Source organism: Bos grunniens, chromosome 11 (genome assembly GCF_055505025.1).
Source record: "Bos grunniens cultivar Pamir isolate PY7600 chromosome 11, Bosgru_T2T1.0, whole genome shotgun sequence".
In the NCBI taxonomy this organism is placed as follows: domain Eukaryota; kingdom Metazoa; phylum Chordata; class Mammalia; order Artiodactyla; family Bovidae; genus Bos; species Bos grunniens.
In genome coordinates, this window is record NC_141175.1 from 81,571,347 (window position 1) to 81,596,921 (window position 25,575).

Sequence of the window (25,575 nt, forward strand, 5' to 3'; positions counted from 1 at the left end):
AAGCTATGGTACATATACACAATGGAGTATTACTTAGCCATTAAAAAGAATTCATTTGAATCAGTTCTAATGAGGTGGATGAAACTGGAGCCTATTATACAGAGTGAAGTAAGCCAGAAGGAAAAACACCAATACAGTATACTAACACATATATATGGAATTTAGAAAGATGATAACAATAACCCTGTGTACGAGACAGCAAAAGAGACACTGATGTATGGAACAGTCTTATGGACTCTGTGGGAGAGGGAGAGGGTGGGAAGATTTGGGAGAATGGCATTGAAACATGTAAAATATCATATATGAAACGAGATGCCAGTCCAGGTTCGATGCACGATACTGGATGCTTGGGGCTGGTGCACTGGGACGACCCAGAGGGATGGTATGGGGAGGGAGGAGGGAGGAGGGTTCAGGATGGGGAGCACATGTATACCTGTGATGGATTCATTTTGATATTTGGCAAAACTAATACAATTATGTAAAGTTTAAAAATAAAATAAAATTAAAAAAAATAAAAAAATAAAATTAAATTAAATTAAAAAAAAAAAAGAATCTTCCAATTCTCTGTCTTTGCTCATGATCTTCCCTATGTCTGGAATTGCTTCTTTATTTCCACAGGTGCACTTTCTTGTGTGTCTTAGTTGCTCAGTCATGTCTGACTCCTTGCAACCCAATGGACTGAAGCCCGCCAGGCTCTTCAGTCCATGGGATTCTCCAGGCAAGAATACTGGAGTGGGTTGCCATTTCCTTCTCCAGGGGATCTCCCCAACCCACGGACTGAACCTGGGTCTCCCACATTGCAGGCAGTTTCTTTACCATCTGAGCCACCAGGGAAGCCTGGTACATTTTCTACCAGTCAAAGTCCAGCTGAGATCTTCCCTAATTTCCACTGAATGTAATCTTTTCCTCTGTAGAATGTTCACCACATTCTTAAACTATTTATCATTTTCAATTTTAAGGTTATCAGTGTATAAAGCTACTCTTCCCTAAGCAGATTAGAAGTTCACTATGCACAGGGAATATTTCTGTTCCTTCTTTATATTCCCCAAAGGGTCTGCTCCAGCTCCTGGGACACAATGTGTGTGCGTGAGTGTGCAGCCGTGTCCACTTTTGGCAACCCTATGGACTGTAGCCTGCCAGGCTCCTTTGTCTGTGGAATTTTCCAGGCAAGAATATTGGAGTGGGTTGTCATTTATTACTCCAGAGGATCTTCCTGACCCAGAGATCAAACCTGCATCTCTTGTGTTCCCTGCATTGACAGGCAGATTCTTCACCACTGTGCTACCCAGGAAGCCCTGGGACACACTATACAGTTAAATGGATACTGCTGAGTGAATGAAAATAATGGAAAACCATTTTATTAGAGTTTCCATACCTCCACTCTTTCTACCTTAATATCTAGGGTATTATTACTATTATTAATCTTCTTCCTCTCTCTAACACGTACGATGTATGTGTGTGAGGGGTTTCCCTGGTGGCTCAGTGGTAAAAAAAATCTGCCTGCCAATCCGGGAGATATGGGTTTGATCTCTGGGTCGGGAATATCCCCTGAAGTAGGAAATGGCAACCCACTCCAGTATTCTTGCCTGGAAAATCCCATGGACAGAAGAACCTGGTGGGCTACAGTCTATGGGGTCACAGAAAGTCGGACATGACTTAGCAGCTAAACAACAACAATGTATGTGTGTACAGATTTTATTCAGAATTCCTTGGCTTCAATAAAGTCCAACAATATTTTTTTATCATGAAGATTAGATTGCTTATATTTTTGGAAAATTCTTGAACTAAAACTTTTTGCAAATAGCAGAATAACTTCTTTGCTGTTTGCTGGGTCTGCCTCCTTAAAAGGAGTTGGTTTTACCTTGATGTTTCCTTGAAGACAATGCTCTAAATCCCGGCCGGAAGGATCATCTGTGAACAATGCAAATCCAGACTGTGCTGGCTTCCTCATCCCTGTATCTTGGTTCAAAGTATTCAAAAACTCTTCCACTGTGGTGGATGCATCAAATCCAACTACCTAAACAGAAACAACAGAGTCCTTCTCTTAAAAGGTACACGCATTTCAAACCTAGATTTCAGGGGGGAAACAGGGCACACCTGATGCATGATTAATGATAACATATATTTATCTGGGTGCTTTAACTTTTTTTCAAAGTTCCACCGGAGAAAATTAATGTCATCTTAGTCATTAGCCTGACATAAGAATTCCTGGCTTCAGCCAACAGACATGAATTCAAAATAGAAAGATCATTTGACAGCTATAAACTTCTTGCCGAGATATTATGCTGGCCCATTATGAACTACAGAACAGTATGTAATCTTCAAACAAAGGGAAAAAAAAACAAAAGAGAAATACACTTAAACATATGAACACTTTTAAGCATTCAATTTTTGTTTCTTTAATATGCAGTTAAGTATATTAACTTCACAGTTAAGTTAAGTGAATTCCATGATAAAAGGCTTAGAGCTACAAAGACTAATTGCCAGCTTTGGAATGTTTGCTTCAGTTAATAGGCAATCACCTAGATGTGAGTTGGAAGGGCCTGGACAGTTTTTCTGGAGAATTCCTAAGATGTGGAGACTTTAAAGGGACTAAGCCTGTACACACCCCATGTCAGTAATCATTTTCTCACCTAGCCGGTACACTGCTGGGGGAAGCCCTCAACTGAAGTACTTTTGCTTTTCTCCATCAGAATTATAATGGTAATGAAAATCCTCCCTTATTTCATTCAATATGGATTTTTTAGCATGCATCCTTTTTTAGCAAAACTGTTTCAAAACTCAACTGTGCTGACAGGAAATCTAATATATTTGCATGTTTATAATTGCCAGCTGCTGACAGAAGTAGGGTGACAGGCCCACCTCTCAGCACCACAGAGGTCATACACAGGATTCTGGGCTAAGCACGTGCTCACTGGGTAGAAAGTCTAATCTACCTGATATATTCCATTCATGAAGTGCACAGGGATACTGAAGGGCAAGGAATGATGATATGGGTTTCGAAGAAGGGTGGAAAGAATCTCCATTCTTGAGGGTCTTGCTTCTCGATCTCCATTCTGTTGTGTTCTTTCTACACATCTCTGGCAGTAAATGGCATATTTTCCAAATTCTGTCCTATAATACAAAACTTAAGATAAAACCTAAGAATAAATTTAATTAAGATATATGAAACCATTAAGGAAACTTCCCTTGGTGTACATTATTACAATGTATCATGCTAATGTTGACAGCATAATATTGTATTATCATTATTGAATGGTAATATTAACTGCTATATTAATATACATTAATATTAGACAATGTTAATTATCATAATCACAATAATATAAAATGTAAAATTAATATTATATAATGTTGATATATATTAATATAATATTATCATCATGGAGTGATAATATTAACTGCTGTCACTTTTCTCAAATTCTAGTGTCTTTACTTTCACCACCGACTAAACCAGACTTCCCACAAAGCAATCTTCATCATTATTGTATTATTATTATAATCACAAAATAAATTTAAAATTACCAGACATTACATGGTCAACATATAGTGATTATATTAACAAATATAAAGAAAATAACTGTATAAAGACTGCTGCTGCTGCTGCTAAGTCGCTTCAGTCGTGTCTGACTCTGTGCGACCCCATAGATTGCAGCCCACCAGGCTCCCCCATCCCTGGGATTCTCCAGGCAAGAACACTGGAGTGGGTTTCCATTTCCTTCTCCAATGCATGAAAGTGAAAAGTGAAAAGTTAAAGTGAAGTCGCTCAGTCGTGTCTGACTCCTAGCGACCCCATGGACTGCAGCCCACCAGGCCCCTCCGTCCATGGGATTTTCCAGGCAAGAGTACTGGAGTGGGTTGCCATTGCCTTCTCCGTATAAAGACTAGAACAGGATAACTTAAGAAGTGCATGATGAAGAGAGTTCTCTTTTGAAGAACACAGAGGTTAATGCCATTTCTGCTGAGCAAGATAAGAAAATATCTTCAAACAAAAATAAAAATGCATTTTCCTTGGGACTTCCCTGGTGGTCCAGTGGCTAAGATCTGCGTTCCCAATGCATGGGGTACTGGTTTGATGTGGTCAGGGGACTAGATCCTACATGCCACAGCTAAGACCTGGCTCAGCCAAATAAATAAATAAATATTCCTTCTTTATAAAACATGTACTTCTTTAAAAACGTTAAGCCTTAAACAAAACCACTGGGGTAACTAAATCCTGTAAAAGCTGGATAGAGATCTTATTTGTCCTTATTTGTTACATATAATTTTCATTTCACTTATAAAACCAGATTGATAATATACCTAAATATATGTGCATTCAAGTGCCTTTTAGGTGGGCTTTAAAATCTCACCTTTGTAGGGGGTGGGTGGTTCTCATTGACTACCATTGTAATCACATGACCTTGATGACAGAGTCTTCAAAAATATATTATGAGCTGGAAGATATTTTCCTACTGCTTCCAAGCTGTTTTTTCGTTTCATCGTTTGTTTGAGTTCCAGAGTCTATTTAAACAACCTAATATGAACCTCTTGGACAAAATGATCCCAATCACCCCTGGCTGGGCACCCTAGGCCCCACTGTAAGAAAGCCATTCTAACAGTGAATTGGAAAAGTCTTTTTCAAAGGAGTATAAATTCTGAGGCAATTCAAATACATACAATTATAAAAGGTGGGAAAACTATCAGAGAAGTCTTCTACATAAAAGAATTAAATGTGAAGAAAATAGTAATAGAAAAAATAAGGAAACAAAATAATTGCTTTTATTGGATGAACACCCACTAAGGATAAGACATTCATACTTGAAATGTACATAGACTTTTAACTTAAAATATTCTTTGTCAGCTTTTCAAGCTTTTAGTGCAACCTTCCATAAGAGATTTAACGTAACAAAGGAAATATCTTCCTAGCTCTGCATAAATGATAACCAAAGGCTTCCTGTATCAACATTTGTTTCACACATTCTTCCACAAATGTACCTGGCAGGTTACTAAATACCTATGATTTATTGCAGACACAGAGGCCACATAAATGGTGCAGTTGGCTAGAACTCTGCATACCTGGAATCTGCATTTCTCTTTAGGTGGAGCCTGAGGAGCCACAGGAAAGGATGATGGGGAAGGAAGAGCCCAACACAGAGCGCCAAGAGTTGCCAGCCCTGGACAAAGAGAAGCATCACAGATCAGACACCATGTGGTCATCAGAGATCTAAGTCAGGGGGAGTGTGACTGAGAGAGCGAAGGGATGACAATAGTCTTTCTTAATCCCAAAATGTTTTTGCTTTTTTCCACATAGACATCATCTCCTTAGAGCATTATAATACGTAAAAGCATAAAAGCTTCATATTGGGTTAGAACCATAACCCATCTAGTTATGTATTCAGTTATCTACAACTGAGGTATCAGAGGATATCATGTGGTAATCCTTTTTCATATTGCATAAGAAGGTTAGGGAAATTGTTCCCTTTTGTTCATTTATGTGTTAACTCCTTCACTGAATAAGTAATGGCCCTAAGAAAGGGCAAATTGAAAAGTAGTAAAAAAATAATTTACACAAAAAGCAAAACCTATCTACCCATACATACATACATACATAGCTAAACAAGGGGCAAGCACAAAAATATTAACAGAGGTATCTCTAGGTAATAGAGTTATATATGACTTTTATTATTCTCTTGCTCTGGTCTGTATTCTATTTTATATCTTAATTTTTTTAATTAAGTAAGTATAACTTCAATATTTTTTTAAATGTCATACAAAAAAGGAGAAGGGGGAAAGGCCCTGCCCTTGAAGAATTTATGATCTAGGAGAAGACATTACATACATATATATATATATATATACACACACATATATATTTAAACAGTAATCTATAATACAGCATCACTAATACACTGTAATAATGCTTTTTAAAGTATAACCAATGGATGGAATGATTACTGATGCAGGAGTCAGGAAAGAATCTATGGGAGGGATGTTGCTTGGGCTGGACTATGAAGTCCACAGGTAGGAAGAATGCAGAGGGATCTGGATTGCCAGGTGAAGGATAATGCAAAGGCAGGGTTGTTCAAAGAATGAGGAGAGTTTATTCATTCACTGTACACTGGAGACAGGATGTATAAAATGAAGTGGAGAAAGAGGAGGCCACTGGAGCCAGATTATGAAGGGCCCCTGATAGACATGAAGCTTAAGTTTCAGAACCCCACTCAAGCACAGGTCCCCTCCAAATCCCTGGGGCAGGCCCTATGAGCTGCCATAGTCATATGACATGCTCATTTGTTCTTTTAAAATTTGTAAAAGTAATAAATTTTGTATTCTTTTTCTTAGTATTCATTGCACAAGTTTCAAGTCCCACAAAACCTAGATCCACTTCCGAGAGTCTAGGGTAAGAAATTTCTATTTTATCCTGTGACTGACAGGGAGTCAGTAAGCAAAGATTAAAAGAACCATTCATTGAAGAGTAAACACAAATGACTAAAAGCCTCCTGAAAATAAATCTGACTGTAATAATTAAGGAAATGTATACAAAATCAATAGTGAAGTACTACTTTTTACCTGAAAAGAAATTAACAGAAGAATTACACTGAATATTGTTGAAGATATGGAAAATTCCAGAAGTGGACACAATGAAATTCACTGGACTTGCACACAAAATTTAGGTTCAAAGATGTCTATTGTAGTGGTATTTATTATAGGAAAGGTAATTGGAAAAACCTAAACATGTAGCAGTTGATATTAATGCAACTAGTATTAATGTTTTGAAGACTGCTGAAGGCTATAGGGGAAATTTATAGTTTTTAAAAAGTATATGCACGCTGTAATGTTAGTAATGTGAAAAACTGTGAGTGTATAAATATACACATATATACATTTATATATAGATTATATAAACTGAAAGGATATGTATTGAAATAGTAATAGTTGTTTTTCCATTTCATACTTTTTGTATTTTCCAAATGTCTATATTGAATATGTATTATACTTACAATCAGGAAAACAACATCATTCAAAATTGCGTGTTTATGTTTCAACACATACCTGCAGTGGTCCTGGCTGATTCTGTGGCTGTCTCCATCTTGTCTGTTTAATGAGCTGACAGCAAATTTCATTCTGTAGCTCAGGATGTGTCAGACAAATTTGCAAAGCACTCTGGGCTAGAGATATGTGGTAATCAATAGCGGGAGAGTCGACTGCTGCATTTATAAAAAGTTGGCAGGTCTGAATTAAATGAAAAAAACAGATATACTCAGGGTGAGAAAGGATAAGATTTATTCTGCATGAATTATATTGATTCTCTTACTAGCAAAAGTTTTTGTTTAAAAGGATGGAAAAGATATATTGTGATAACATTAATCAAAAGAAATGGGGAGTGGTGACATTAATATCAGACAAAGTAGATTTCCGGGCAAGGAATTCTGCCAGAGATAAAGAGCATCATTTTATAATGATAAAGGGGTCAGCTCATCTAGAAGGGTAACAATTCTAAATGTTTTAATAATATAGCTTCAAAATACATGACGCAACAAGTTATAGGACTGTAAAGAGAAATAGAAAAAATTCACAATTAAAGTGAGAGACTGCAATACCCCCTGTCAACATCTGAGAGAACAAGCAGGTAGAAAAATCAGTATGGATTTAAAAAACCTAAACAATACTATCAATCAACCTGACCTAATTTGTAGAATAGTCCACCTCTGAGCAGAATATGCATTCTTTTTAAGGGCATATAGAACATTAATAGCCCCTAGAGTCTACTGGAATACAAACTTCATAAAGACAAGATATTCTCTTGTTTATGTTTATACTCTCTACACAGAACAGAGTTCAATCTCTTCCCATCTTTATTTTTTTCTAGTAATATCAATTGGCATCTTTAAGAACTAGTTTACTGAGGAAAGTATTTTGGCAAATAGTAGCCTAAATAACTTAAAGTTAATGTAAATACATACTGTTTTTCCTCCAAAGAGATTAAATTTTAGAGTAGGTTACTAGGAAGAGGTTATAGCATAATCTTTCCTAAACATTTTCCAAAGTAGGATATTAATACTTATCATTCTTCATTTTAACAGTTCATTGTAATAAAACTGTGAAATTTCATTTTGATCTTGACTAGAGAACTCTTGCTTGAGGAAGTTTGGGATGGATTGCCTAAAGGCATGGGAAGCAGCTTCAATACTCATAAAATGTTCTATGAATTCTAAAAAATGTACGCATGCTAATTTAACAACCCCAAATTACTGTTACAAATGTATCAAATAACTTCAGTTACGGTGTTTTACATGTCTATTTGTTTCAATGAATTAAATACATTGGGCTTATTAGTGACATTGAAATCTGAGAGTAAAATGAAGTGCTGGGAGTGAAATCTTTTGTGAGGGCTATTTAAAAATCTTAGTCTTTTTTTTCTTATAAGAAATGTCAGGAAACAAAAAAAGTACTGCTTGTGACAGGATATAGTTGGATCCTGCTTTTTTATACATTCTGACCACCTCTACCTTGAAGTTGGAATGTTTAGATCATTTAAATTGAATATTAATTATTAGTATGTTGTTGTTGTTGCTTAGTCTCTAGGTCACGTCCAACTCTTTTGTGATCCCATAGACTGTAGCCTGCCAGGCTCCTTTCTCCATGGGATTTCCCAGGCAAGAATACTGGAGTAGGGTTGCCATTTCCTTCTTCAGGGGATCTTACCGACCCAGGGATCAAACCCGTGTCTACTGCTTGGCAGGCGAATTCTTTACCACTGACCCACCTGGGAAGCCAATTATTAGTACGGTCAGGAATAAATCTCTCTTAGTCATGATTAGCATTCTTTTTTTAAAGTTATTTTTAATTGAAGGATAATTGCTTTACAATATTGTGTTGATTTCTGCCATACATCAACAGGGATCAGTGATAAGCATACATATGTCCGAGGATTAGTATTCCTTTAACATGATGTTGGAGTCTGTTGACTAATATTTGATTAGTTTTTGTATGAAATGCTCTGTTTTCTATAATATTTTCTGGGGTTTGGTATAAAAATAATACTTACTTCACAAAGAGAATCTAGTGACATGATGACTGAGAATTGCTTCAAAATAACCTAGTCTTGGGGAGCAATAGGGATAGGAAGAATAAAACAGAACTGGTCATAGGTTGACAACTGTGGAGCTGGACGGTGAGCATCTTATACTTTATAATATTCTCTTTACTCCTACATATTTTGATATGTACATAAGCTTTGAGCTTTACCGAAAACAAAGTAAAAGAAAAAAATTTTACAAAATTTCTTTCTTTCCTATACTTTGGGACACCTTGAACAGCACTGAGATTATCTACATTTACAAAGTTTGGTAAATTCCCCTGTTTAAATTTTTATTCACCTGTGTAATTGGTTTTGGCCATTTATATTTTGTTATATAGTTGATCACTTCATCCAGATTTTCAAATATATTTGTATAAAGTCCATCTTACTTTGGGTATTTGTGTATTCTATAGGTGGATTTTTAAAAACACTCCATGGTGGTATTTTTAAAACATGAACAAAAGTAGAGAGGATAGTATAATGTACCCATTACCTAGTGTCAACAGCTGTCACAAGCATTTTGCCATACTTGTTTCATTCAATCTCTGTACTCACTTTTGTCTGTAGTATTTTAATGTATATCATGTTATTTTACTAATACTTCAGTAGGGCTCTTCAGCTGACAAAGATTTTTCCACACAAGCATCATGTCAACATCATCCACTTCCCAAACTAACAATTCCCTAGTATTATCTAGTAAACAAATAATTTTTTGAGATGGGAGGAATATAGGCAAGAAAAAGAGAAAGAAGAGATAAAAACTGAAGCCTCTAAGAGACTAAGGGAAAATGAAGTACCAAGGTGCCAGCACAGAGTCAAGACAAGAATCCATAGAAGATACATTATGTTCTGAGGCTGAAGTAATGGAGGAAGAAACAGATGAAACAATGTCTCTTGGGATGAGAGATTCGAGGCGATCGTTTCTGATGCCCTCTAATTTTTCCAATGAAGTTAAATTTGTTCTGAGGAGCATTACTGAGTAGGGAGTTTGAGGGGATGTGACCAAAGACAAGCAAAGAGAGACAGTTGGCCCTGAGGAGGGAAGACCATAGAGTTACACAGATATTTGATGCTCTCTAGCATGACACATGCAATTAATACAGAAGCAGGCAAGACCACAGCAGTGAGGGTATGAGTTTGGCTGAAGAACGCATGGGACCATAGATCCCAAGGAACTATAGTGCTCTTTCTTGATCTCAAAGAAAATAAATTGCTCAAAAAAAGGTCTTAGTGAGGATGAGAAATGGGAGAGTAAGAAAGCAAGAGAGCTCATGGGCTAAGAGATTACGGTTAAAGACAGATATATTACGATTTAAGAGTTTAGAAGTGGTGTACTTATGAGGCATGTTGGGGTCAAGGTACGGACATGGAGAATGGAAAGGTGAAGCAGGGTAGACAGCAAGCTTACTGACATTGAGAAGGTCAGGAATCTTAAGGCCATGGCATTGGTGAGCAAAGTGATAGCAAAGTCATTTAGTGTAATGGCAAAGTTTAAGGCAGAGAGAAAGAATGTGAGTTAGGAGCCAAAATCCTTAAGGAAATTTGAGGAGTTACCAGAAGGTGACTGATAACAGAGATAATGGAAAGTGAAAGTGAAAATGTTACGAAAGTGAAAGTTTTAGTCACTCAGTCATGTCGGATTCTTTGTGACCCCATGGACTGTAGCCTATCAGGCTCCACTGTCCATGGGATTCTCCAGGCAAGAATACTGGAGTGGGTTGCCATGCCCTTCTTCAGGGGACAGTGGGGCAGGGTTAAAGAATGATATAACTGGCAAGTTTCAAGTGATCAGGGACTTAATAGAGGTTGAGTAATAAGAATTTGAGCATATTAGTATTGGAGAAGAGGAACAGTGTTGACTCCTCTCCCAATAGTGAGGTATGGTGATGTCAGAAATCTCTCCATCTGAGAAGCTGAAGAGAAAATGACTCTGATATTAAGTCTTTCACATGGTCCAAACTATAGTTTATCATAGAAATTTCAAATCCTCACACAGAAAGCATAATAAATTTGTCTAACTTTATTTCAGTATATTTTCTTTGTCATTGTCATATTTTGAATTTTCTTGTATAACCTATATTTTTATTTTTTCCTATTAAAATGCTTAATGATATATGTGCTATGCTAAGTCACTTCAGTCATGTCTGACTCTTTGCGACCCCACGGACTGTAGCCCGCCAGGCTCCTCTGTCCATGGGATTCTCCAGGCAAGAATACTGGAGTGGGCTGCCATGCCCTTCTTCAGGGGTTCTTCCCAACCCAGGGATCGAACCCATGTCTCTTGCATCTCCTGCATTGGCAGGCAGCTTCTTTACCACTAGCACCATTTGGGAAGCCCTGGCAAAGGTTAACTTCAAGTTTGTTGATAATGCCACATAAAATTTTACCTTAAATAATTTAATTGCTTCTGTCTGTAGAGCTTCTGAAGGTAGTGTCGTCAGAGGGGAAATGATTCCTTCTTTGCTGTGACACAAAGTAGGGTGTCTCCATATCTGAGAGGCTAAGTACAAAATGAAATGTAAATAAGAAACAGAAAGAATTACTTACTTGGGCCTCACATTAAATTAGCCCTTTAGAAATTAGTTCATTCAGGCCTGGCTCACAATTTAAGTCATAAAAGTCATGAAAAAACCTCTGATAACATTTTATTTCAGTTTCTAGGCCATTGGGGATTCTCATATTTCTCTTTAGGATAAATTAAAGTTAGACGAGGTTGGTACAAATATTCTAGGCCAGAACAAGTCTATCAGGACATTGGTTATGTTGCTTAAATGTGCTAAAGATTGGTGACCTAGGTAGGGAGATGACTGTACATGAAAGGGAGCTGGGGGCAAGTTGCAGAGAAGAAACTAGAGCAGGAGAAGATAGAAAGATAAAGAAGAACTTGAAGTCATTCCTAAAATCAACATTTATTGAATTCCTATGCCAGATCACAAATAAAATGTGATCTCTGTTAAGTAGAGCAGAGTTTAGAATCTAGACTATCAATGGGGAAACTTCAGCCATTTAAAAAAAAAATTCAGTGCAAAGCAACAAATGCTATGCAAGGGTTAAATGGTAAAGTGCATTGGGACATAATTTTAATATTTATTAGGCACCTTTCATGAGCCATTTGCTGAGTTGGGGTGGGCTGGATGGGGGACCTCCTAAAGTAGATAGGATTTCATTAGGTTGGTGGGGAATGTGAAGGAGGGAGGGCAGTCCAGGCAGAGGGAGTAACGTGAGCAAAGGCAGAGAGGTGAGACAGGATATGGCATGTTGATGAATGATGGTGCCCCTGTAGCTGAAGAACCACAGTGAGAATCCTAGCCCATGACAAGCAAAGCCAGAATAGGAATCCACAAAAGGAAAACTCTACTAGGCAAAGGGGGTTAGGGCCCATTTCATAAACTATAAAGACTTATACATTATAAACTTACAAGGTTCCCCTTCGATATTTAGCAACTTGCAAACAAGTTGTTCAAATTCAGATCCAACATTCACATTGTTACTTCCAGCTGCGACAGTCAGGTGATAAAGCCAAGTGTCCTTAAAAATTAAAACATATTAATAGAGATGTTACCAAGATACAGTTTTTGATGACTTAAGGGAAAAACAACTTGAATAGACAGTAGAAAACTTTGACACTGGAAAAAAGAACTCTTAATTTTTAGATAAAACTAAAAGCCACTTAGGCTCATTTGAATTGTGCTCATAGTGCCTTTTTCCCATTGTTCACATTTTTATTATTTTCTTAGAAAAGCATAAGAAAACTAAGAAAGTAATATGACATTAAGAGGCTAGAATAAATATAACTAACAGTCTTTTAAGGAATACAACAAATTCTATCAAATTTAAAATCTGATTCCTCATACATACAAATAACACATAAAAAATACTTAAGAAGTCCAGAAAATTTAAAGAAGGAAACAAAACCCAGAAGGAACATACCTCAACACAATAAAGGTCATCTAAGAAAAATTAATAGCTAGTATCATACTCAATGATGAAAAACTGAAAGCCTGTCCTGTAAGATCTGTAACAAGGCAAGGATGCTCATTCTTGCCACTTTTATTTACCATACTGCTGGAAGCCCTAGCCACAGCAATAGAGCAAGAAAAAGAAATAAAAGGCATCCAAATTGAAAAGGCAGAAGTAAAATTATCTCTGTTTGCAGATGACACTATCTTACTTGTTGAAAATCCTAAAGACTCCATAAAAACACTGTTAGAACTAATAAATTCAGCAAAGTTGCAGGACACAAAATCAATATACAAAAATTAATTGTGTTCATATACACTAACAATGAATTATCTGAAAAGAAAATTAAGAAAACAATCCCAAAATAATAGCCAAAATAAAAAAAAAGAATAAAATACTTAGAAATAAACTTAACCAAGAAGGCAAAAGCTTCATACAACAAAAACAATAAAATACTAATGAAAGAAACTAAAGTTGACACAAGTAAATGGAAAGACATCCAGTCATGGGCTGGAAGAATTAATATTAAAAATGTCCATGCTACTGAAAGCAACCAATAAAGGTTCAAAGTAATCTCTATCAAAATCCCAATTCTAAAAAACAGAAACAGAAAAAACAATCTTAAAATTCATCTGAAACCACAACAAATCCCAAATAGCCAAATCAATTTTGAGCAAGAAGAACAAAGCTGAGGAGATCATACTTCCTAATTCAAAATATATAACCAAGCTACAATAATAAAAATAGTATGGTGCTGCAATAAAAACAGACAGTAAGTTCATTAATGGGCCTAATGACTGTCCTATTAGGCTAATGGGACAGAATAGAGTCTAGAAATAAATTCATGCATATATGGTCAACAGATTTTTGATAAGGTTGCCAGAATACAGTGGGCAAAGGATAGTCTCTTCAATTAATGGTACTGGGAAAACTGGGTATCCATATGCAAAACAAAGAAATTGGACCCTGATCTCACACAACACACAATATCAACTCCAAAAGGAATAAAAAATACTAGACCTGAAATCATAAAACACCTGGAAGAAAACACTGAGAAAAAACTTCTGGACATAAGATTAGTCTTTCTTATGACATCAAAAGTACAAGCAACAAAAGCAAAAATAGCTATGCAGAATTATATCAAATTAGTAAACTTCTGCACAACAAAGGAAATCATCAATAAAATGAAAAATTAACTTACTGAATGGGAGAAAATATTTGCAAATCATATTTCTTATAAGGGGTTAATATTGAAAATATACAAAAAGCACATACAACTCAATGGCAAAAAGACAAACAATCCAATTAAAAAATGGGAAGAGGATCATTTGTTCAAAGAAGACATATAGACGGCCAACAGGTACACAAAAAGGAGCTCAACATCACTGATCATCAGGGAAATGCAACTGAAAATCACAATGAATTATCATCTTACAAAAAAAAGAAAAAAGCCAAGAAATAACAAACGTTGGTGAGGATAGAGAGAAAAGGGAGCCCTGTATACTGCTGGTGGGAATGTAAATTGGTGCAGCCACTATGGAAAAACAGTATGGAGGTTTCTCAAAATTTAAAAATAGATCTATTATATGATTCAGCAATTCTACTTCTGGATATTTATCTGAAGGAAGCTTTGCAATATAAATTTATATAAAACAGTAACTTAGAAAGATATACGCACCCCCATGATCATCACAGCATTATTTACAGTAGCTAAGACATGGAAGCAACCTGTGTCCATCAATGGATGAATGGGTAAAGAAAATATGGTATACACATACAATGGAATGTAATGGAGCCCTAAAAAGGAGGAAATCCTGCCATTTGCGACAACACAGAAGAATCTGGAGGACATTATGCTAAGTGAAACAAGCCAGACACAGAAAGACAATTATCATATAATACCACTTACATGATGGATCTAAAATCATCAAACTCACAGGAGTGGAGAGTGCCATGGTGGTTGCCAAGGGTTAGAGGGAAGGGGAAACAGAGTGATATTCATCAAAGGGTACAAAGTTATAGTTGTACAAAATGAGTAAGTCCTAGAGATCTATTGTTCAGCATCATGGTTTATGGTTAACAATACTGTATTACATACTTAAAACTTGCTAAGAGGGTAGATCTTATGTTAAATAGTTGTTATCACACACACAAAAATAATAATTAAAAAAGAGGTCAAGAGGAAAAGTGATGGATAGGTTTATGGCACAGATTATGGTGACGGTTTCATGAGTACATAATTATTCCAAAACATCAAATTGTATACATTAATTTTGTATAACTTTTTAAATGCAGGAAACAAAGAAAAAAAACCCATTTTCTGCTCTCCAAATACAGTGGCTTTTATCTTTCTATTAAAATATATATGTATATTTTCACATAGCTGAGATTATATTAAGATTATATTAATATGCTCCTTATAATATATTAGTAAAAGTCAGAAATTATAATGATTTATTTTTAATATAAAAAATATAAAGCTTGCAGGATATTTTATCATACACATACATTGAATTAATCAATTTTTTATCATTGGCCATTTAGACGGTTACTAAATTCACACTGATAAAAAAATACCATAAAATCTGGGACTTTCCTGGTGGTCCAGTGGTCCTGCCTTCCAATGCAGGGGACTTGGTATTGGATCCCTGGTTGAGGAACTAAGATCCCGCACGTCAAGAGGCCACTGAGCTTGCATGCTACAACTAGAGAGAAGCCTGTATGCCACAATGAAAGATCCTACGTGCGGAAACTAAGACCTAACACGGCCAAAAATAATAAATAAATATTTTTTTAAAAATACCATGAAATCTAACATCTGTTCAGTAAAAAAGGGTGTATATTTTCTGAGTTTGAAATATATTAGAATAAAATTATTTTTAAAAGAATACTATGTCTAACAAATGTATATGTCTTTGATTGTACTTGCTGTGCTGTGCTACGTCGCTTCAGTTGTGTCCAATTCTGTGTGAACATACAGACTGCAGCCCTCCAGGTTCCCCTGTCCATGGGATCCTCCAGACAAGAATACTGGAGTTGGTTGCCATGGTCTCCTTCAGGGAATCTTCCCGACCCAGAGAACGAACCTGTGTCTCTTATGTCTAACCTGCATTGGAAGGAAGGCTCTTTATCACCAGAGCCACTTGGGAAGCCCTTGATTATACCTACTTATGCTCATTTGAAAATCATTACCAATACTTAATCATATTAGTCTAAGTCATTCTAAATCAACCAGTTAGTCCTTACATACCTTTTCATGCTTGGATCCAATTAGGAGGTAAGTCGGACCTTGGTCTTTGGGGTGGATCACAATAGTGTAATGTGTGGATAACAGACTTCGCCCACTGGCTTCATAATCTTCATCTGAATCACAGGATCTGTCAACCTCTTCAACTTTAGCCTCCCAGAGTTTGATCTGACCTAAAGGAAACTAAAGTAAATATTAGTAATTATAAGGAAGGAACTTCCTGAATCTTTTCCTGCTAAAATTTTTCATAGTCCTTTTCATTCTTGGCTTTATAAACCATATCTGTTTTTAAATGAATGCCTAAAGGTAACTGGATTATCTACAGTGTTACAAAGGTGGGGTAGCCACAGTTAACACGCCAACTGTGGTATAAAAGAACAATCTGAATACTAGACATTTGGTCTTTGTGGAAAAAGCAAGAAGCCACTTCTGCACAGTGGTTCAAATTATTCAATTTGACCAAAATGATCCACTACCTAGTCAAGCAATTAGGTTTTTCAGTCAAAATATTCATTTGACTTTTAACCCTCCAACAAAATTGATTTGATTAACCTATTGGATTAAAAGGATAAGTGTAGACATAGTCCCAATACTATCGATAAAAAAGTTAAAAAGTCAGACAGCTAGTGTGAAGAAGTATGATTAACTATCACTGTACATCCCAATAAGTGAAAAATGTTTTGAAGCTATTTTTATACATGAAGAGTGAAAACGTGAAAGTCACTCAGTCGTGTCCTACTGTTTATAACTCCATGGACTATACAGTCCATGGAATTCTCTAGGCAAGAATACAGGAGTGGGTAGCCATTCCCTTCTCCAGGGCATCTTCCCAACCCAGGATCGAAGCAGGGTCTCCTGCACTGCGGATAGATTCTTTACCAGCTGAGCTACCAGGGAAGCCCTCATATATATATGTTGTTTAGTCACTAAGTCATGTCTGATTCTTTTGTGACCCCATGGACTGTAGCCCACCTGTCCATGGGAATATTCCTCTGTCCATGGGAATATCCCAGGCAAGAATACTGAAGTGGGTTGCCATTTCCTTCTCTAGGGATCATTTCCCAACCCAGGGATCAAACCTGTGTTTCCTGCCTTGGCATGCGAATTTTTTACACTGAGCCACCAGGGATATATGTACATGTATATATAAAATAAATCACAAAAAAATGCCACGATTTCTTCCATTTTAATTTAAGGGTAAGAAAAAAATCTTAAAAATAATTTACATTAAATTTTACCTACTTTTTTACTTACAAAAACAATTATTTGCTATGTTTTAAAACTTTTGCTTTAATTAAGTACACTTATTCCAGGAACATAAACACTCTGCTTGAGATTTGTAGCTTTTAAACTATCTTACCTAGATATCTTATCTAAAATGCAATATTATCTGCCTAATACTTGATTAATAGAAAAAATTAGTTAACTTAATTACATGTGTTCTATTTTATAAGAAAAACTTCTTTTCCCATTAAATTCATAACAATTATATTCTGAGTAGTTACTATGTGCAAAGTACTATTTTGGGTACTGAATGAAGAAAATTTCCTTCTGAAGGAAAAATGTAAAATTATCTATATTTTCATAAAAAGAAAGGTAGTAAAACAAAAATAATGGGGCAGAAAAGTCACATTAATAAATAAAAAGCAAACTTAAAGAAAACTAATTCTATTATGATAATACATGACAATACTATCCTAATTGTGTCCTCTAGGCATATCTAATCATATGACAATCAAGGTTCCACCCACCACAATATTTAAGGATGGTTTATTCCTTAGCGTGGGCGGCTGCGACCGGCGCACTTAGCGCGGCCAAGAGGAGCCACCCCACGTCCGAGGTCAGGGGCAGAAGCTGGGAGGACCCCATGCCCGAGGGGAGGCAGCCAAGAGGAGCTACCCCACGTCCGAGGTCAGGGGCGGCGGCCGGGAGGACTTACCCCACGCCCGAGGCCAGGGGCCGGAGCCGGGAGGAGCAACCCCACCTCCAAGGAGTGGTGGCTTCGAGGGTGCAAGAGGGCCTAGAGGAGCTACTCCATGTTCAAGGTCAGGAGGGGCAGCTGTGAGGAGATACCCCTCATCCAGGGTAAGAGAAACCCAAGTAAGACAGTAGGTGTTGCAAGAGGGCATCAGAGGGCAGACACACTGAAACCACACTCACAGAAAAACAGTCAATCTAATCACACTAGGACCACAGCCTTGTCTAACTCAATGAAACTAAGGCATGCCCATGGGGCCACCCAAGATGGGCAGGTCACGGTGGAGAGGTCTGACAGAATGTGGTCCACTGGAGAAGGGAATGGCAAACCACTTCAGTATTCTTGCCTTGAGAACCCCATGAACAGTATGAAAAGGCAAAATGATAGGATACTGAAAGAGGAACTCCCCAGGTCAGTAGGTGCCCAATATGCTACTGGAGATCAGTGGAGAAATAACTCCAGAAAGAATAAAGGGATGGAGCCAAAGCAAAAACAATACCTAGCTGTGGATGTGACTGGTGATAGAAGCAAGGTCCGATGCTGTAAAGAGCAATATTGCATAGGAACCTGGAATGTCAGGTCCATGAATCAAGGCAAATTGGAAGTGGTCAAACAAGAGATGGCAAGAGTGAACGTCGACATTCTAGGAATCTGTGAACTCAAATGTTTGGAATGGGTGAATTTAACTCAAATGACCATTATATCTACTACTGCGGGCAGGAATCCCTCAGAAGAAATGGAGTAGCCATCATGGTCAACAAAAGAGTTCGAAATGCAGTACTTGGATGCAATCTCATAAACAACAGAATGATCTCTGTTCATTTCCAAGGCAAACCATACAATATCACAGTAATCCAAGTCTATGCCCCAACCATTAATGCTGAAGAAGCTGAAGTTGAACGGTTCTATGAAGACGTCCAAGACCTTTTAGAACACCCAAAAAAGATGTCCTTTTCATTATAGGGGACTGGAATGCAAAACTAGGAAGTCAAGAACACCTGGAATAACAGGCAAATTTGGCCTTGGAATATGGAATGAAGCAGGGCAAAGACTAATAGAGTTTTGCCAAGAAAATGCACTGGTCATAGCAAACACCCTCTTCCAACAACACAAGAGAAGACTCTACACATGGACATCACCAGATGGTCAACACCGAAATCAGATTGATTATATTCTTTGCAGCCAAACATGGAGAAGCTCTATACAGTCAGCAAAAACAAGACCGGGACCTGACTGTGGCTCAGACCATGAACTCCTTATTGCCAAATTCAGACTGAAATTGAAGAAAGTAGGGGAAACCACTAGACCATTCAGGTATGACCTAAATCAAATCCCTTATGATTATACAGTGGAAGTGAGAAATAGATTTAAGGGTCTAGATCTGATAGATAGAGTGCCTCATGAACGAACTATGGACTGAGGTTCGTGACATTAGGAGACAGGGATCAAGACCATCCCCATGGAAAAGAAATGCAAAAAAGCAAAATGGCTGTCTGGGGAGGCCTTACAAATAGCTGTGAAAAGAACAGAAGTGAAAAGCAAAGGAGAAAAGGAAAGAGTTCCAAAGAATAGCAAGGAGAGATAAGAAAGCCTTCTTCAGCGATCAATGCAAAGAAATAGAAGAAAACAACAGAATGGGAAAGACTAGAGATCTCTTTAAGAAAATTAGAGATACCAAGGGAACATTTCATGCAAAGATGGGCTCAATAAAGGACAGAAATGGTATGGACCTAAAAGAAGCAGAAGATATTAAGAAGAGATGGCAAGAATACACAGAAGAACTGTACAAAAAAGATCTTCACAACCCAGATAATCACGATGGTGTGGTCACTCACCTAGAGCCAGATATCCTGGAATGTGAAGTCAAATGGGCCTTAGAAAGCATCACTACAAACAAAGCTAGTGGAGGTGATGGAATTCCAGTTGATCTATTTCAAATCCTGAAAGATGATGCTGTGAAAGTGCTACACTCAATATGCCAGCAAATTTGGAAAACTCAGCAGGGGCCACAGGACTGGAAAAGGTCAGTTTTCATTCCAATCCCAAAGAAAGGCAATGCCAAAGAATGCTCAAACTACCTCACAATTGCACTCATCTCACATGCTAGTAAAGTAATGCTCAAAATTCTCCAAGCCAGGCTTCAGCAATACATGAACCGTGAACTTCCTGATGTTCAAGCTGGTTTTAGAAAAGGCAGAGGAACCAGAAATCAAATTGCCAACATCTGCTGGATCATGGAAAAAGCAAGAGAGTTCCAGAAAAACATCTATTTCTGCTTTATTGACTATGCCAAAGCCTTTAACTGTGTGGATCACAATAAACTGTGGAAAATTCTGAAAGAGATGGGAATACGAGACCACCTGACCTGCCTCTTGAGAAACCTGTATGCAGGTCAGGAAGCAACAGTTAGAACTGGACATGGAACAACAGACTGGTTCCAAATAGGAAAAGGAGTACCTCAAGGCTGTATATTGTCACCCTGTGTATTTAACTTATATACAGAGTACATCATGAGAAACACTGGGCTGGAAGAAGCACAAGCTGGAATCAAGATTGCCAGGAGAAATATCAATAACCTCAGATATGCAGATGACACCACCCTTATGGTAGAAAGTGAAGAGGAACTAAAAAGCCTCGATGAAGGTGAAAGAGGAGAGTGAAAAAATTGGTTTAAAACTCAACATTCAGAAAACGAAGATCACGGCATCTGGTCCCATCACTTCATGGCCTATAGATGGGGAAACAGTGGAAACAGTGTCAGAGTTTATTTTTTGGGGCTCCAAAATCACTGCAGATGGTGACTGCAGCCAGGAAATTAAAAGACGCTTACTCCTTGGTGAAAAGTTATGACCAACCTAGAGAGCATATTGAAAACCAGAGACATTACTTTGCCAACAAAGGTCCATCTAGTCAAGGCTACGGTTTGTCCTGTGGTCATGTATGGATGTGAGAGTTGGACTGTGAAGAAAGCTGTGAGCCAAAGAACTGATGCTTTTGAACTGTGGTGTTGGAGAAGACTCTTGAGAGTCCCTTGGACTGCAAGGAGATCCAACCAGTCCATTCTAAAGGAGATCAGTCCTGGGTGTTCTTTGGAAGGACTGATGGTGAAGCTCCAATACTTTGGCCTGATGAGAACCTGATGGGAAGAGTTGACTCATGGAAAAGACTCTGATGCTGGAGAGATTGGGGGCAGGAGGAGAAGGGGACAACAGAGGATGAGATGGCTGGATGGCATCACTGACTGGATGGACATGAGTTTGGGTGAACTCCGGGAGCTGGTGATGGACAGGGAGGCCTGGCGTGCTGCAATTCATGGGGTCACAAAGAGTTGGTCACGACTGAGCGACTGAACTGAACTGAACTGACTGATTCCTTTTGAGAGTCCCTTGGACTGCAAGGAGATCAAACAAGTCAATCCTAAAGGAAATCAACCCTGAATATTCATTGGAAAGACTGATGCTGAAACAGAAGCTCCAATCCTTTGGCCACATTATGCAAAGAGCCAACTCACTGGAAAAGACCCTGATGCTGGGAAAGATTGAAGGCAAAAGGAGAAGGGGGTGGCAGAGGATGAGATAGTTAGATAGTGTTACCAACTCAGTGGACATGAATTTGATCTAATTTCAAAGGAGAAAGTGGAGGACAGAGGAGTCTGGCATGCTGCAGTCCATGGAGTCACAAAGAATCAGACTTGACTCAGTGAATAAACAACAACAACATTCCTTTCACCAAAGGATGACTGTGGCTCCATAAACGGTGAATAGATCTGGTGTTTTTAAATATTTTGACTGATGTTTTAAAAAGACACTGATCGAGATAAAGACAAATTGTTTCTGAAACACGTATAGCACAAAATGAAGTTAGCCTATGCTGATTCACAAACATTCTAATACTTTTCCACTAATTATAATGGATTTCTGCTCATCTATTTACATTCTTCTGACTTGTTCCTTCTATGTTCAATGTTATCCATTTTTATTAAATAATAAAAATTACTAGTAGTGATAGTAAGAACATTTAAATTTTACTCTTGGTAAATTTTAAATTACTTTTCTATTTATAAAACACACACTTATTATAGAAACTTGGTAAAAACTGAAAGGTACCCAAAGAAGGAGGGGCTTTCCTGGTGGCTCAGATGGTAATCTGCGTGCAATGCAGGAGTCCCGGGTTCAACCCCTGGGTTGGGAACATCCCCTGGAGAAGGAAACGGCAGCCCACTCCAGTATTCTTGCCTGGAGAATCCCTGGCAGGCTACAGTTCATGGAGTGGCAAAGAGTAGCACACAACTGAGGGACTGACACTTTCACTTTTCACCCCAAAAGGAAAAAAAAAGGTCATCCATAATTCTACCACCACTCAACATTTCGGTACAGTTCTTTCTGACTTTTCTGCTATGTGTGTTTTAACAGAGATGTGTTAGACTGAGGATTATAAACTCAGCATCCCAATCAAGTCTCCCTGTAACTGCAGAAAAGAAGCTGGGCACTATATTCGTCAGAATCCCTTTCCCTGCATAGTTCCAAATTAGAGCTTGCCTGAGAGAATTTGCATGTCATGTGGAAGGTGAGGGTGTCAGAGGAGTAATTGTTCTTCTGCAGTCAGATGCCTGGGCCGCTGGGAGCGTCACAGAGGCTTCTCAGTCAACTGCTGAGGACCAGCTGCCTCTGTGCTTTGGGCTCAGACTGCTGGTCCTGCCTTCTTGGACCTTCAGTGGCAGCTTCTTCCCCAACCTCTACCACCCTGACTTTCTAAAAGTTATGTATGTCCCTAATTCTACGTTAAAATTGTTATAAATGGAATATACAGAGTAGCTGCTGTTTTCCTGATTGATAACTGAGTTAGGGTTATATTGGGATATACAATTTTGTCATGTACTTATTCCTGTCTTATTTTAATGAACATGTTCCCACACTACTTCAGAGATAACACTCTCAAAGCTTCACTGTGTTAATTTCCATCCCATGAGCAATACCTTTTAAATATGGCTCGTCAGGGACTTCCCTGGCAGTCCAGTGGTTAAGACTGTGTACTCCTAATGCAGATGATGTGGGTTCCATCCCTGGTCAGGGGACTAAGATCCCACATGCTGCATGAAGTGACCAATAAATAAATAAATACGGCTAGCCAGAACCAAGAGTGAAGGCTGCAAAAATAGAACAGAGAAATACTAACTGACCTATGTGGTCAGTGGACTAAGAAGTCTGGTCTCATTAATACAGTAATCACTCAGAGGCTGCTATTCTGTGAAGCAGGCATCACTGTTTTATGCAAATACTCTTGATCCAATGAAAATCAGGCATACATTTCACCTTTGGAAGATATCTTTTTCCTCTGAAAATGAAGGTAACTCAAGTTCTTTGGGGAAGAGATTAATTAAAAATGAACCAATGGGACATAAATAGGTAGATGGATGGATAGATAAGTGGTGTCTAGGAATTCAAGGGCCTGGGACAGGACTGGATTCTTTTTTCTCTTCAGCTTCTTTCCTAGCTTGATGCTCCCATCATTCAAACTTATCTATTCTGTCAGGCCTGAAAAATATGAGAAACTGATGGCTGAGAGTGGGGTAGAGGAAGATTTTTCTAGGTCTTAGAAGAAGCATTAATTAAAAGTTGCTAAGGCTTATAATTAAGAATCAAGATCCCTGTAGGCCTATGATTACCTTAGTAATAAATTTTATGCAAAATTTCAACATCAAAAATTCTAAAATTTGGGCTAGCAATAGAACAGTGAAAGGAAAAACTTGAAGCCATAATCAACAAAAAATTCCTCTAATCAGCATATTAAAAACATATACATACCTTATCTTCTTGACTACGAAAATAATATAATGTTTTTCCTATAAGTTTACACCAGACTCTCTTGGAGTAACCATGTTTTACCTGAAATCATATTTCAAAAAAGTATAAATGTAGCACAGAACTCTGACACCTTAAAGTATGGCATATACACTCTATTTGAAGCTATTTGAACAGCTATCCAGTTTGCTCAAGTTATTGCTCAAGTTACAGGTGACATTTCAACCAGACTATCTGAATGCTATTTGCAATTTACCTGTTACACTAGTAGCATGGCATGTTTGCTCTCATGCTCACCACTCAACATTTAATGAGTGTTTACTAGATGTCAAACATTACACCTAAGACTAAGGATTAAAAAATGCCAATTTCACAAGTAAGTATTTTTCACAGTTTCCATATTACATAGATTTCCAATAATCCTGTGGCTCTCCAGGTTAACACATAATGTTAGAAACAAGAAGACTGAAACCTAAGAATTCTAGTGATTTCCAAAATACAAAAGTTTCATTCATTCAAAACACTTCATGCCTTCTCCAGAAACATACACACAAAATAATAAAAACAACATTAAAAGCTACTATTATATATTGAGTACTTCTATATGTCAGGAACTATCTTTCGTGACTGGGATGGAACCTGAATTCTCGTTCTTGATTCTAGTCAGGGACTGGTCTAGGTACTGGGGGGGCGGATATGAGCAAGACAGTTTCCTTCCTTAAGGAGCTCACTGCCTCACGAGGCAGACAGACAACCAAACCAGCAGTGTGCTACGTATCTTCATTAGGAATACAAAGTTTGCACACTTAGATGTGTTTTGTGTGTGTGGGTAATTTACACACACATTCTACACATTTACACATAAATTCATACTGAATATTACAGGTTTTTCACTGTTCAGTGGCTTTAGTAAGATCCTCACTATTGGGTTTCGCAGGTGGTGCTATGGTAAAGAACCTGTCTGGCAATGCAAGATCCTCACTGAGTTCCTCCTGCCCCAGTCCTGTCCAGGTTCAGGCACTGAAGATCTCTGTCAGACAGTCCCAGCTATACCCTCAAGTTTAGAAAAACACCAAGAACCCCATTCCCTCCAGTGGATAAGATCTGTAATGGGTTCTGTTGCTCCAGACCTAGAATGTGGCGTGCCTGGTTGAGCTTGCCCGATACTTCCATTATCCAGGCAGCCCTGCCAATCTTTGCCTTGAGGCTTGACCCTCTCTCCTTCGATAGTTAGAGTAGACTTCAACCTGAAGAGACCCACCACCGGGAAACCAAGACACTGGCTGGTAAAACCAAAGCCCAACATTCTGTTGCCATGCTTGCCCATGGTGATAAATATGAAGAAGAAAAATAAAGCAGGAAAAGAGAAAGAAGTGCTTGGAGAAGCAGGGGATGTGTTTTACAATTTAAAATACGGTAGTCAGGAAGGCGTCACCAACACCCAAGAGTCAAGCCCCAGAGGAGGGAGGTGAGCTATGCAGTCACCTGAGAGAACACTCTGGGCAAGGACACAGCAAGCCCCTAG

General features: G+C 38.0%; 1 protein-coding gene across 8 annotated transcripts in view; it reads right to left on the reverse strand.

Annotated features, from left to right (window-relative positions):
* Positions 1-25,575, reverse strand: part of PLEKHH2 (pleckstrin homology, MyTH4 and FERM domain containing H2) — a 106,958-nt gene that overhangs the window by 26,101 nt on the left and 55,282 nt on the right. For 5 of the 8 annotated variants that reach the window (XR_015137044.1, XM_086327205.1, XM_086327204.1 and 2 more), the window contains 8 exons: positions 24,054-24,134; positions 16,275-16,454; positions 12,484-12,592; positions 11,452-11,564; positions 7,036-7,215; positions 5,059-5,156; positions 2,937-3,114; positions 1,862-2,017 (listed from right to left, as the gene is read on the reverse strand). Coding sequence is in view for 5 of the 8 variants with exons in the window: in XM_086327205.1 (XP_086183331.1) it covers positions 1,862-2,017; positions 2,937-3,114; positions 5,059-5,156; positions 7,036-7,215; positions 11,452-11,564; positions 12,484-12,592; positions 16,275-16,454; positions 24,054-24,134 (1,095 nt within the window). In the remaining 3 variants the exon portion in view is untranslated. Of the gene's footprint in view, positions 1-1,861; positions 2,018-2,936; positions 3,115-5,058; positions 5,157-7,035; positions 7,216-11,451; positions 11,565-12,483; positions 12,593-16,274; positions 16,455-23,224; positions 24,135-25,575 lie in introns of those variants that run through there. The other 3 variants (XR_015137045.1, XM_086327203.1, XR_015137046.1) reach the window with 3 other exon arrangements.